This window comes from Ceratotherium simum, chromosome 4 (genome assembly GCF_057802395.1).
Source record: "Ceratotherium simum simum isolate JZ-2026a chromosome 4, ASM5780239v1, whole genome shotgun sequence".
NCBI classification, from domain to species: domain Eukaryota; kingdom Metazoa; phylum Chordata; class Mammalia; order Perissodactyla; family Rhinocerotidae; genus Ceratotherium; species Ceratotherium simum.
Window position 1 is genome coordinate 44,870,150 of NC_141903.1, and position 14,607 is coordinate 44,884,756.

The window sequence follows — 14,607 nt, forward strand, 5'->3', positions numbered from 1 at the left end:
GAAGAGAGCCAGCTGATACCTGCACATGCAGTGGGTTGTATTATAGGAGAAAGACTCCAGTTTTAGGAAACCTGAAACTTTTATACTGAGAAGAAAGCATGTCTGCCCTTTGCTCCAAAGAGAGACACTATCTTTATCTTCCAAGGCTGTTCACTATACAAATATCCCTTAGAATATACTCCAGAACAAAAGCAGACAGTGCCAGGACATGTGTCAATGTCAGACCTATGAAGAATTGCCTCCCAACAGGAAGTTTCACATATTTTATTGAAAAATCTAAGAAATCATGTGAATCATGTACAATATTTTCTCACAAGAAAACATTTAAGCTGGTTTTTTAACGTTTCACAGAATTGTAAAACTTTTTACTTTTTAAAAGGAAAAAACACAATGAAACTACCACAGTATTATAAGCTTTTTGTTTTTCCTTGTTCTAGGGAAAAGGCTGAAAAATATCTAGTAAATTTTCTCATCATGATTTGTGAGGCTAAGTACTATACTCTTTTATAAATCTGCTAAAAAGATACAAGGAAATGGGTGGATCAATGCTTTCTTTGTTCAAAATATTTTAAAAAGCTAAAATCTAATGAGAACATGTTAAAATAATACACATTTTTGTAGGATGTTACCATTTCTATAACGGTTTCTCTACACTATATCAACAGTGCAATGGTGATTCAGTGTAAGTCATTACAGTGTTTCATTGTTACAATACTTGTGTTCAAGTACTTGTTCATGAACATGATCAAAGTCTATATTTTGACTTTTCTTTTCCATTATTAAAATAAGGTTATCATTACAGTAGAATTTTTCCTATGGATAGCTCTAAATCTGAACCAAATTCATAATACATTCTCTAAAAACCTGTTCAACACTATGAGGTTTGTTATGTTTACACATCTCCTGCAGGTTACAGAAAATGGGCTAATTCTGCATCAGGACACCAAAAAACAAAAATCATTTCTCTCCATATATAACTAAACTATTACGCTAAATTAGTCTACATTCTGGATAACTCAATGGTATTGGTGGGGAGAGAGTAGCACCTTAGAGACAGCTCTAACTTAAAAAAAAAATGTTTTTAAAGCCTAATCATCTTGGGTTTCTTTCCCCCTTTTTATTTTTATTCCGGAAACTGGATCCAACTTATTCACATAAAATTATTTATGAAGCCATATAGTATAAATCAAAATGTTTGTATAACCAAAACAAACACCATATTGGATGTTTGGCAGGCAAAAAAATAAATTAATTTGATTAAATTATATGTAATCTGATAATATTTGGTCTGAAAAACATGCTAGTGTGTGTGTTTATAAATAATGTAATTTCGAAGAGCTGTGAGCCAGCCAGCGTGCTAGAGGTCAACTCTTCTGCTGCAGCTTTTGGGCATAGAAGTCCCTGCACGTGTCACAGCAGCGCTGATACCACCGCATGTCCTGACATAGGTTCTTCTCACGTATCACTCGGCAGTACACGGGCCACTGGTCTCCCAGGCACTTGAAAGTCAGAGCAGCTGTGAAGCAGAACACAGGGAACTCAATACGTGGAGATATCCTAGGTGTCATGAGTAGAAACCAAGAGCAATCATTTAAGTGGGGGGATTTTGTACCCTCACTTTGCCTCATTTATATGATCTTCTGGAACTTAAAAGACAGAGATAAACACACACATACACACACACTCTATGATAAAGGAGTAAAGATAATGAATAACGATTTCACTTATGAGCTTTTTTTAGACTTATTAAAGATAGATTTCCCAAATTCACTGAGTTGTACTGCAAATGGCTTTGTGTGTGTGTGTGTGTGTGAGGAAGATTAGCCCTGAGCTAACATCCGTGCCCATCTTTCTCTGCTTTGTATGGGACGCTGCCACAGCACGGCTTGACAAGTGGTGCATGGGTGGCGCCCGGGATCTGAACCAGCGAACCCCAGGTTGCCAAAGGGGAGCACGCGAACTTAACCACTACGCCACAAGGCCAGCCCCGCAAATGGCTTTTAAGGTTCAATTTTATGCCCTTCATTTAAGCTTCTTTTAGATTTTTAGGTGAGAAGATTAAAAAGAAAAATGAATGTGTTCAGTATGTCCACTTTTATGGAAATGCAAATTAATAAGTATTGGTATGGATGAAATTGCAAAGAAATAGCAAAACAAAAATATGCTCACACTTATTTCACATTCCTCGTTTCCCAGATAGCAGACATGTCTAGGTGGGATATCTGGGGATTGTGATTTCAGGCATCTCTAAAATCAAAGCTGATTATCAAAAGCGATTGAAATTTATAGCAATAGAGTATTTGAAATGAGAACTTGGTATAGAACATTTGGTCATGTAGATTTGGCCTCATTTTTTCTAAAGAAATAGTGTGTTCTGGCCTGTATAATAAAAGTCCTCCTGCAATTCTTTCTTTTGCCACTATTCTAATAGGATTCATTATTTTACTTTTAAAGCCCTCAGATTTTCCAACCACTGTGCTTCTGTGTTTGGGGATATACCTTCAAGGAATAATAAACAGAGAAAATGTAATTTTAATTAAGTTCTTCTTTTAATCCATTATTTTCTGCCACATGATACTTCAAGAAGGACTCCAAGTAATTGTTAGAGAAAGGAATTATGTTGTGTTTGACTACATGGATTTAGAGCATCTGCTCTAGGATTGCTTGACTTTTTGTCTTAACTAGTCTTAATTCTACTTGAACTGATTACTTCTTAGAAATGTTAATTATTTGGCTTGAAAAAAGAGAATTTTTGTATTTCCATGAAGAACCAAACTTTTCCATTTGATTGAATCTTATGCCTGGAAAGGTATCTATGACAATTTAGCTCCTTGCATTTTGGCAATATTATTCTGTATGATTAAATTGTTCCCTGGAGATTATACACACAGATTAAAACTGAAAGTGTTAAAGATAAATTAATCCAATGACAGCCAGGTAACAGTGCTGTTAAAAGTCACTAATTGCCACAGAAATAAAGGTTAATTCATTCATAAATATTTGTTATGCAAATATAGGCTATGTCTACTTAAAATACAAATTCTACTTCTTGATGATGGATTACACTGAATAACAGGAATTGAGAATATATATGGAAGCATTTTATAACATAAAAAACTATGTAAATCAATGTTACTAGTATTTATTTGTGTTTAACATTATATCCTTAAAGATGAAAAATTGGTACCTCTTGTTCAGTGGTGTAGATCCATGCACCCATTCTTCTTGAAAGCCATTTTTTACTCTCCAAAGAATAATTTGTACTCAGGATCACAAGGAAAGCTATTAACAATGGAGAGATCTAAGGTATACACCACAACCTCACCTTTCCACAGACGTTACCTTAATTGATAGTTCTGCCATGGGACTGGGCAGAACCCAAAACGTGGTTACATTCTTCAACCCTTGATAAGACGACCTTGGGTAGTGTGGCATTCGTATTCCCAGGGTCTGGCTCTGAGTAGACAGTTTCAGGAATCAAAGCAGTTTACTCTTTAGGATTTTTTATCCACCTGACCATTGGGACTAAACTATAGTTAAACGTATCCAATTTAGTCAGAATCAAACTAACTAGTATAGATTTATAACTAAGCTTTAAAGTGATATGCAAAATAGAAGCAGCCATGAACATTTCTATGTTTCTCAAAACCATCTCCTTTTTGGTCTGCTTACCCAGCCTGGGTGATGTTATGGTATTTACATTAATCTTCTCATTGCAGGGCTGAAGGTGGCATGGCCTGTATGCTGCAGGTTTTTCTGAAGAAAAACATTCATTTCCATGTCTTCCTGTGATCTTGTGCATGCACTGGATAACACGGGACTGCATTCCTTTGCCACAAGTAATTGAGCACTAGGAGAGATACAAGGGTTGTTACAAGTCTTTTTTGCTGTTTACTTTTTCTAGGCTGTGAGCCCCCTTCTCCCTATATTTCTTAAAATTGAACATGAGCCACAACATCCAGCGTTGGTACAAAACGGGTAAGAAACGTTGATGGTCATAACTTGGGCACAATGCTGTTCAGAACCTCTGGCTGACCTAAGGCAGAGCTTTGGGCAACGAAGGATATAGGCGAGTAAAGAAGGATAAAGAAAGTTGGAGACTATGACTTGGAAGGAATGAGAGTGAATGATACCAATATTGCACTTGGGCTGACAGTTTTTAAAGTTCTAATGTCTAGTTTGCACCAAATGATTGATTCACGATTCTTTAATTTAGTCACTAATGCTCAAGAGTTAGTATATGCCCAACAATGGAGCTAGATCCTTGTTATAGTCTTTCAATCTACTCCTCTACTCCACTTGCTCTGGCTTTAAAATGTTTATCAACAATATCAACATAGCTTATCAACCTGATGTGTTACTGAAATAACTGCTATTTCTTGGCAGAGTACATGACATCCAATAATGTGCTAATAAAAATATTTGATGATCTGGATTTTTCTAATAAAATACCCTTTTAATGGATTCCTTGTATTTCAGCTAAATGTAGTTTGTCTTCATTTGTAAGATATTTTGGAAAGAAGAACATATACAATGTACAATCATCTTTTATTAGAGAATTCTCTTGAGTCCACAAATATTACTAGATTTAATTTGTTACACAAATAAGTTAATGCTTATTTGACTGAGAAAATACAATTATTATTATTATTGTTTTTTTGGTGAGGAAGATCAGCCCTGAGCTAACATCAGATGCCAACCCTCCTCTTTTTTGCTAAGGAAGATTGGCCCTGGGCTAACATCCGTGCCCATCTTCCTCTACTTTATATGGGACGCTGCCACAGCATGACTTGACAAGCGGTGCATTGGTGCACACCCGGGATCCAAACCTTCAAACCCTGGGCCACCGAAGCGGAGCTCTCACACTTAACTGCTGTGCCACCAGGCCGGCCCCAAAAATACAATTACTTTATGGTATCAAAATTACATGTGAAAGAGGGAAAGTGCTTGTGTTTCTGAAAATCATGATTTATTTACTAGTCAGATTATTTTCTATACAGTAAAGAGTTAACCATATTTGGCTAAATAGTTCTAAAGTTTAGATTTAGAACTATTTAAAGAGATGATCTTGGTGTATTCTAATTGAAAATTGGTAAATACGTTCTGATTGTCACTTTTTAGGTGCAGGCACGAGGTTTGCAATGTTTTTTTTTCCCCCTTTGTATTTTACCAAGTCATTGTTACGATCGCACTTTCTTTGCTGTCAATTCTTCCTTTACTATCATCATGAGTCCCAGCTCTTCTTATTTTTTTTTGCACAAGAGGCATTCTACACAAACCCTCGTCCCCTGAAGCCTAGTCACTGTTTGCTTTGTCTTTAGTCCCCAGCCTTCCAATCCGTCCCACTTATTAACACTGAATATGTATTCTTTCAAAATTGCTTTACATATATAATCTCCTTGGACAAAAATCTTTGGTTATTGAGTTCACCATTGCCTACAAGATAAAGCTCAGTACCCCAGAACCTCCAGGCTGGCATTTATCCACCTCCTCAACCTTAATTTCCACCTCTCTGCTTCAGGAATTATTTGCTCTATTATAGACTAATCATACCCGTACGATTTCTATTCCCACATCTACAACTGTGCTCACAGTATTACTCTTTTCCAAATGCCTTGGCTCTTTTCAAATCACAATCTCAAATCCACTACCTCCAGGAAGCATTCCATAATTATCCCAACTACTTATGCAAATTTATGCAACATTTATGGTTTAAAACCATATATCCATGTATCAGAGGCTATCCTTTAGAACCACTTGGAGAAAAATTTTTTTTAATTATAGATTTTGAGATCTAGAATTTCTAAGTCAATAAACTCAGATGGGGTCTGGGAATATGCATTTAAAAAAATATCTAGGTGACTCCGTTGCGTAGTCTGAGTTTGGAAACTACTGGTCACCTGTATTTAACATAAGCTGATTTGTATTGTTTCCTATCTTTGATTAATATCTTTTAATGCACCTAGTTTGTCTCTTCAGGTAGATGGTAAATCTCTTGAAATTAGGCCCATTGTCATGTCACCTTCAGTAATAAAATCTACATGTCAGGTACGAAAATAGCTTACTAAGAATAATGGAATTTTATGTGCGTGCCATTAATGTGGCTCTACTTTACAGAGAACTGATCCTTCTAAATTTTTTTCTGTAAGTATTTCTGCATAACAGTCTCTTTATATCTGATGTATTCTTAGCTTTCTGCAAATAGCAGATTAAAGAACAACTGGGATGTTACATCCCTTTAAATCTGATTTTTTTCTTGTTAACTTCCACAGGCTCTGAATGTTTCCAGTTCAGTTTAAGCTTTATTACAAATTACAACTATTATAAGAGTAGTAACTGTTTGACATGGTCTTTCTCCCTTGAAAGCATCTTAATACTGTTCTATAGAATGGATATAATTATATAAACAAAGACATCATGCTTCTTAGAAAAATATTTTCAGGAAAATTCAAAATAGTTAAACTAAAAACTTTTAAGGGGTCAAGTTAATATGGAAAAATATCATTCTAGAATCTACTCCTAAAATTTCTGTAGATTTTGGGAGTAATCACAATATTTGAGAAATCTAAAGAATAATAGAAGTTGTATAATAGATGAGCTCATTCCAATGCAATAGAGAAGGTTCTCAACCACATGTCAAGGAACCCAGTAATCAGTCACAGATTATTCCCAATACTTTTGATTAATCTTATATCAACTCTAAAGGATATGAGCAAACCAAAGTAACACATCATTTTTCAGGATTATAAACAATGAAATAAAGTAACTATAGACACATGATAACTCAGAATATATAATTTTAGCAGATAATGGCTGAAGAGTGCCTTTCATAAACATTTGAAAAACTTAAAAGAAAAAGATGTCAGTTGTATTCCTTATGCAAGTTAAATTTTGTAACTATTTGAGAACAACCAGAAAATAAAAATAGTATCCAGGAAATAACGGAAGTTCTGTACTTCACTTAACTAAAACAGTATCATTTCTGCCTTTGAAACTAATAGAATAAGCTTTATTATAAAACTAATCTAATAGCCTGAGAATCTAATTTTCATTAGAATACTTTAATTATAAAAATATCAAGTTCTTACTAGTAATTATTTTCTTTGTAAAATATATTTTGGTAAAAACTTTATTACACATGTGTGAAAAATGAACAGATATTGAAATGGAATAAGTGAGACCCCAATATACCTTCTAAACCAGTTCTTACTTTATTATAGAAGACACTACTAAATAATTGGATATTTTCTCCAATCATGTCACTATGATTAAACACAGACAGACATTAAAAGAAAAAGCCAAAATAATTCTGGCTTTGAAATGAGGAGATCTGGGGTCTAATATTGTCTCTAACAACTAATTTACCTGGGACTTATTTTTCCTTCTTGTTAAGCATGGCATTGCCGTAGATCACAGCTACACTTTCAGGTGGAAATTACTATGAAAGCAAAAATTCCAAACAACTTATTATTAAAAGTTACTGTAGTCTGGCAATTTTTAAGTGGTGAAGCTTCATAACAGTAAGGACTCTAATTCATTATCTAATTATTCACTGTGCTACCCAACAATGGTAAGATGGAAGTTCTGTTAAACGAAGTCTCAAAATTATAGTTTGCTTGAATGTCTCAGTATAATCATTTATGTCTTTTTCAAATATTTTTTGATCACCCATTATGTTCAGGATCCTGTGTAGAAAATAAAAACAGCAGGAATTATTAATACTATGGACCTGGTACTTTATTCAATAAACTTTATCAAAAAAAGTATAAAATAGTTGGAGTTAGAAACAGATTACTAAATACTATGGAAGCTGGGCAATTTCATCTACTTTTAGCCAGTTGTTTAATGTTTTAAATAATCAGCTGCATTACAGAACCATGGTTTGCTGCTTTAGGATCAAAGGAAACCAATAATACTACTTCTGAAAGCTTTACATCATACAATGCTAACAGTAGTTAGTACTTATTTAGTATTTATTATATGCCAGGTACTGTTAGAGGTTATAATTATTTTAATATCTTACATGAAGCCCATGAGTACTATTACTATCGCTTTTACACAGATGAGAAAATAGAGGCTCAAATTGCCCAAAGGTTTACAGCTAAGAAGAGGTGGAATTGGAGTTTGAACCCACAGGTACTGAATTCAGAGACTGGCCACTTAAACATGACTTCATACCAGAAGATTGCTAACACTCCTCTTTATGTTAACAGTCAGAAACCTTTTCTTTTCTCCTGTCCTGCCAAATTAAGCTCTAATCCTTGTATCTTACTGTTAACCTAAACATTAATGAATTAGAGGGGCTTTTTGTTTTGTTTTGTTATAACTCAGGTTATGTGGTATGAGATAAACTCTTTTGCTCTGACAATTCACATGCATGATTTATCTTTAGATGGGGAGATCATATAATTGATCATCCAAATCAGGGCATTTGTGAAAGAAGTTGCTGAGAGCCAGCCCTGATGGCCTAGCAGTAAAAGTTCGGGGCACTCTGCTTCGGTGGCCCAGGTTCAGTTCCCAGGTGCAGAACCACACCACTTGTCTGTCAGTAGCCATGCTGTGGCAGCGGCTCACGCAGAAGAACTAGAAGGACTTACAACTAAAATATACAACTGTGTACTCGGGCTTTGGGAAGGGAAAAAAAAAGAGAGAGCAAGATTGGCAACAGATGTTAGCTCAGAGCAAATCTTTCCCAGCCAAAAAAAAAAAAAACCCACAAAAATCTGGATAATCTCTTCTTCTGCTTCAAAAAAGAAGTTGCTGATAATAATTATTCCTAGATGACAGGCATACATTGGGACAGTTCTGAGTAATCTAGGACATACAGCCCCTCTATCTGTAGACAACTTACTGACAAATCTATGTATTAGATGACAAACACAAATGAACGGACACATGAAATACCTATTATATTCCAGGCATTATCTAATATGCTTTTACACACAATGTCTTGGTTAATCTTCCTTATAACCCTAATAACTTTACAAATGGAAAGAGTGAGGCTCATAGAGATTATTTCATTCATTCATTCAACAAATATTTACCAAAAGTCTACAACGTGCCAAACACCGTTCTAGACACTGGGATGTGATAGTATACAAAATAGACAAAAATACATGTTCTCAAGGAGTTTACATTCTAATGGGGGGGGCAAGAAAGTAATAAATTATATATTAGATATTGAGAGGGGCTGGGGAGAAAACTAAAGCTGGGAAGGAGGACTGGTAAAGTTTGGGGTGGAGGGTGTTGCAATTCGAATGCGATGATCACGGAAGGACTCATGAGGAAGGTGGCAAAGACTTTCTCCGTAAGAAGGAGAGACAAACCTCAAATTCACGTCTTTTGATTTCAAATGTGATGTTCTTTCCACTGTGTTTCTACAGATCTTGGATCAATTTCAATGGCTTTCTCTTTCCTTCCTTCTTTTCTTCCTTCTCTCCTTCTTTTCTTCCCTCCCTCCCTCCTTCCTTCCTTCTCTCAGTCATTTTTCTAATACATTTTAAATCTTGCTCTTCACACATGTACCAAGTAAATTTAAAATACATTTGAAACAAGGCAGCATTAAAGACATCCACTAAAGGCCAAAATGCTAAAATGTCAACAACAATTTGCCAGCAACTGGTAAAGAAACACAGTATGTACCATATAACTTGTCATTGATATTTCTTTTACAAGGAAAATTTCCTGACTAGAGTATTTTAAAAAGAGAGACTTGTATTGTCTGACAAATATTCTGTTCCCCAAACAGTTTAATATTGCCCTGCAGGACCTTTAAAAACAAAGCACCTCGTGAATCAATTCCACGAACTAGAAGCCTTTAATTCTGAACAGGAAACACAATCTTGATGTCCCAGGTTTACTAGAGTAGAAAAGGAACAGTAATCTTCAGAACAAACTTAAACAGCATAGAAAATTGCTCAAACAATTTTGAAGTTAAAGAGTTATTTTGATAGAGATAACAAGGCAAAAGGAAAATTAATGTTGGTATTCCCTCTTCCCCACCAAAAAATGAGCCCCAAAGTCTCTGAAAATGAAATTTGTTTTATTGACTTAGTGATATTCATCATTTCGATCTACCTGAGAAAATTACGACCTCTTTGCACTTGGGTACACATGGGAAATATCTTTAGATAATATTACCATAGATTTTTCTTATAGTGAAATACATAAATCCTTTCTTGCCCTGGGATATTAGTGACAATTTCTAAGACTGTATTAAATTATGCCTACACTGTAGCTTGCATGTCAAACACTAAACATGATAAGGGAAACTTTCTCAATAATTCAAACAGTTTGGACTATTAAAATGAATACAGAAATAGTTTAGTAAATGAGAACCACGAATACAAATGTCAGTAAATCAACAAGAAGGCTTTATCATCTTTTAAAATGAGATACGTCTTACAGAACCTTATAACCATTTCCATTATCTAAAACTTTATTTTCTTTCTGTCATTCTTATGCCAAGTAATAAGAGCTAACCAAATTTATTTTACCTAGGAAATTTCATCTAAATAAACTAACTGAAAGGGAAATATCTGGGGAAGTACAAACAATGTCCAAGTTGGTGGAAGTGTACTGTAAACATTTACTTAACTCAGATGTTTATATTTTTCTAAAATGCCAAGGATGATCTGGTGATAGATATAGACATGAACTCTTGGAAAGTTTTATTTACTAAGTTAGATGATAGCTCTGAAGTAGGCAGAGTTTGCCAGTACTGGTAAAGGCAAGTTAAGACGCCAGAACGATTTAGCAAATCTATGGATTGGCCTAAATGCGAAAAAATGAGGGGAAACAGAAAAAATGTAGGGAAAAAAACACACTCAAAAAATTCTTAACAAATTCCTAACTGTGACATTATCATAGAAACAAAAGGATGAAATGAACTCTGAATGGCTGTGAAGTCTATCTCATGGACAAGCCAAGGTGGGGATTCTTTCTTCCAAAATCCTCTTTCGGAAGATGGGTGGATGAGTGGTGAGGCACTGCCCCAAAAGTAAATTGCAGGAAGAAACTGACCATGTTAATTTCATTCCTGACATAGTCTTATTTATCACTTAATAGACAGTGTTGCTAAGATCTTGGTTTAAAACTTTGAAAAATATGTAAACACCTTATAGAAGGTGTGCAAGGAAAGGCCATTTATCTTGAGACATTTTATTGATGTTATAATTTCAGTGTGTTCCAGGGCAGTGAGTGTGTGCTGATAAATAACTGTGGCCCGATTAAATTATTTAAGTTTTCAAGTCTAATCTGATGCGTTGAGGATAATTAGGTCTTAATTAGCACAATGGTATGAATAAGTTTTGATGGATCAAATAAGATATGAGTGTACTCTGTTGCTAAATTTTCATTATTTTATATAGAAATATTCTTTTTATGATATATTTGAATATGTTTGTCAAGAATCTGTACCTTTTAAAAATAATCTACATATATTGTTCCACAAAGTTGCTATGAATACCACTATCCTTAGTGATATCAATTCACTAAATACTAGTGAATGATAGCAAACATGCTCTGTAATATATTGACATGAGTAAAACACGTTTAATTCAAAGAAAAAGGGCTACACAGCCACCAATAAATAGCCGTCTACAAATTTATAAAGTGTCAAAATAAGGAGGAGAATAGTCACCACGATTTTAGGACATTGTCAAGGCTTGTCCATAGTACCACTTGAATCTACTTGTGCCAAGTATAAAATTATCTTTCTGTCATTGAAAATTCATGAATCATGTAAGAATTTCCATAATGGCTCATGGTATAATCTGTCTAGTATCATGTCTCTGTCAAATTCACCAAAGAACACTGTTGTCTTCTGTCCAAGAAGTAACCTATGTACTTCTGGACAACTTAATTTCACTTAATAACCCTTTAAAATGGGATATCCATAAATATCTATTAACTACTCTCCTATTTAGAGAGGAGACACTCATTCTTTCCACTGATCAGATTCATGTAGTACTTCTGTGCTCTATGGGTTCTAAGATCAAGTAGATGTATTCTGCATATGTGATTTTGAACACGGAGCTAAAAAAGACTTCCACATCTAGCCTTAGGTATTGGGATTCTATGGTAAAATGCCAAACTTTAAAATTATTAGTTAAATTTTATTCCACCTTTCCTTTCAGAACTTCAGAATAGTCACACAGACACTGTTTTGGTGCTAGTTATTTGTTACTCTGAATATTTAGATAACTTACATTTGGGAACCAATTGGAACCTTATGGTGTAAGTAAATTTGTAGACTTAGGTTAAATAATCAACTAGTTTGCCAGTGAGTTTATGGAACTATTAATCTGTGCATGTTAAACTCTAATGTTAAACTGTAAAACTCTTCAAGCTGTAAATCCTGTAAAATGTCCTGTTAAACATTACCCCAAAGAGGCAGAAAACTCAATAGTAAAAATACCACTATAAAGTCTTTACTTAGAGTTTTGTTGGATAACAAACATAACTAAACTATCACTGGTCTGCTTTTGAATTCCTTAAAAGAATATTTTTCATTGTATTTAGGGGTTAAAAATAATAATTCTCACACTTGGCCAGCACAGAGATTACCCGAGATTCCTTCCTTCTAGACTGTGCCAAAGATATATATTTTGGAGAGAATGTGTATTCTCCAGGCCAACAGCTAAGGAAGGCTCTGTAATGCTTTACTCATTTCCAGCTGGCTTTTGTAAGAAATAGGAATTCCTAAATTAAGAGAAAATTGTCACTGGCAAACAGAGTTCAATTTTTTTTTTTTTAACCAATATAATAGACAATCTTACAGAGCCTGATACAAACCAAATGATAAGTGCCAATCTATAACAAGGTTAACAGCATTGACTTGGATAATTTGTCTTTGGGAATAAATGGATTATTCCAAAGTGGTTTAACAAGAGTGAAGTAGCATTCACAGTGGAGAGTGGATCTCATAAGGAAACTAAATGATGACTTCTACTGGAAATTATTAGCGCAGCATTCCTATTCATTTATGTATATGTTTGGCAGTTCCATCTTTCAACTTTTAATAAAGTGAGTGTGAAACAAGCATACTAAGGAACAAAAGTTCGGTTTGTTTTTTAAGATTTGCTATTTATTTTGGTCAGTGTTTCAGTGGCTTTTTAAAGTAGTTCATCTGCCTTATTTAACACATGGGTATTTGGAATTGAATCTATTCCTAGAGGTCAGACATTTGAGGATTTTTTTGCATATGTGTTTAATTAATTCATCGTTTGGTTCTACAGTTCAGACTATTTTTGTCTCTTTAATGAAAATGTTTGCATATAGTTATAGCAAATCAAGGAAATGTGTGTGGCAAAATCAAGCAGATTGCTTGTGAATGATTAGCAGAGAACCGAGTATGTTATGAAAAGATCATCAAAATAACCAAAAAAATAATTTTTATATCAAAGTACATATTGATCACCACAATGATGGAAGAAAAAAGAGATGTTTTGCATTAAGAAGCAATTAATAAACCCAAAGTCTTAGGCACATTTGCAAATCTGCCAGTGCTCAGCCTATGAATCACAGGGTGTTGCAAAGGGGAAAAAGACTATCCAGACATTTCTATTTTATCACTATCATTCCAGTGAAACATCTTCCCCAACAGAGAGCTACTTGGAGTGACAGTGATTGAATTTCCTTTTCAAATAAAATACTTTGCAGGTCTAGTTCAACAATTCTATGTCAAAAAATGGATCAGGTCTTTCTGTGGCCATGTTAGAGAAGTGTGTGTTTTTTTGTTTTGTTTTAATAAATAAAGTCTTGATTTAAAATAGCCCAGAGAGCATTATACAGCTACTTTTAACTTATTCCAACTTGAAATGACCTAAGTATTTGCCAGTTCATAGAGAAAAATCTGCAGTGTGCTTTTCTTCCATCCACTGCTTTCCTTCTAGGTTAGATGATTGCTCTCTAACCTGATGGCAGGCATTCCAGCCACATGGATGCAAGATAATGCAAAAGAAGTCTGCCAGCTTCCTAGAATCTCGATGTTAAGCACCTTTTAAGCTTTAGTAGTATGTTATTCGAATAAGAGTGGATTTATTTTTTTAAAGAAACACACTTTTATGTAGTTTGATTTACCATACTGGAAAAGGTCAAGGAAGTCATATGTTTACATAAAATTATATTGGTTTAATTTTCCTGGAGAAAAATAAGCTAGTTACTAATTCTTTCGTAGTAAAATATACGAAACATTGTAGTTGTCATAGAAGAGAGTCAGAAAAATAAAATGGATCAGAAGAAAAGAGACACAATGCTCAGATGTATCATACATTTTTCACTTTCTTGATGAAAAATTTAGCATTCATTTATTCAATAAACATCACTACATGTAGTGCAATATTCTAGTCACTCAGAGAGATCTGTGGGAAGGGTAAATGGGTTAAGACATTCTTAATGAAACAGCAACAACATAAGGCAATAAATAATTAATTGAGAAAAAGTAATGTAGTTAATAAGTACAAACGAATTCTGTCATTTATTGGGGAAGCCCTTTGAAAAATTAGGCATGTGAGCTGGTTTCTGAAGGACTTGGATAGTTGGAAGAAACACATTCTAGGCAAAGAGAACTGTATAAACAAAGACATGGAGTTTGTAGACGTACAC

At 34.4% G+C, this 14,607-nt stretch overlaps 1 protein-coding gene across 1 annotated transcript in view; it reads right to left on the reverse strand.

Moving 5' to 3' along the window:
- Positions 1-250: 250 nt before the first annotated feature.
- The window catches only part of ADAMTS19 (ADAM metallopeptidase with thrombospondin type 1 motif 19), a 226,973-nt gene continuing 212,616 nt past the window's right edge, over positions 251-14,607 (reverse strand). The window contains exons 22-23 of the mRNA XM_004420243.3: positions 3,673-3,850; positions 251-1,516 (exon numbers count right to left, since the gene is read on the reverse strand). Of these exons, the coding sequence (XP_004420300.2) occupies positions 1,365-1,516; positions 3,673-3,850 (330 nt within the window). The 3' untranslated portion in view covers positions 251-1,364. The remainder of the gene's footprint in view (positions 1,517-3,672; positions 3,851-14,607) is intronic.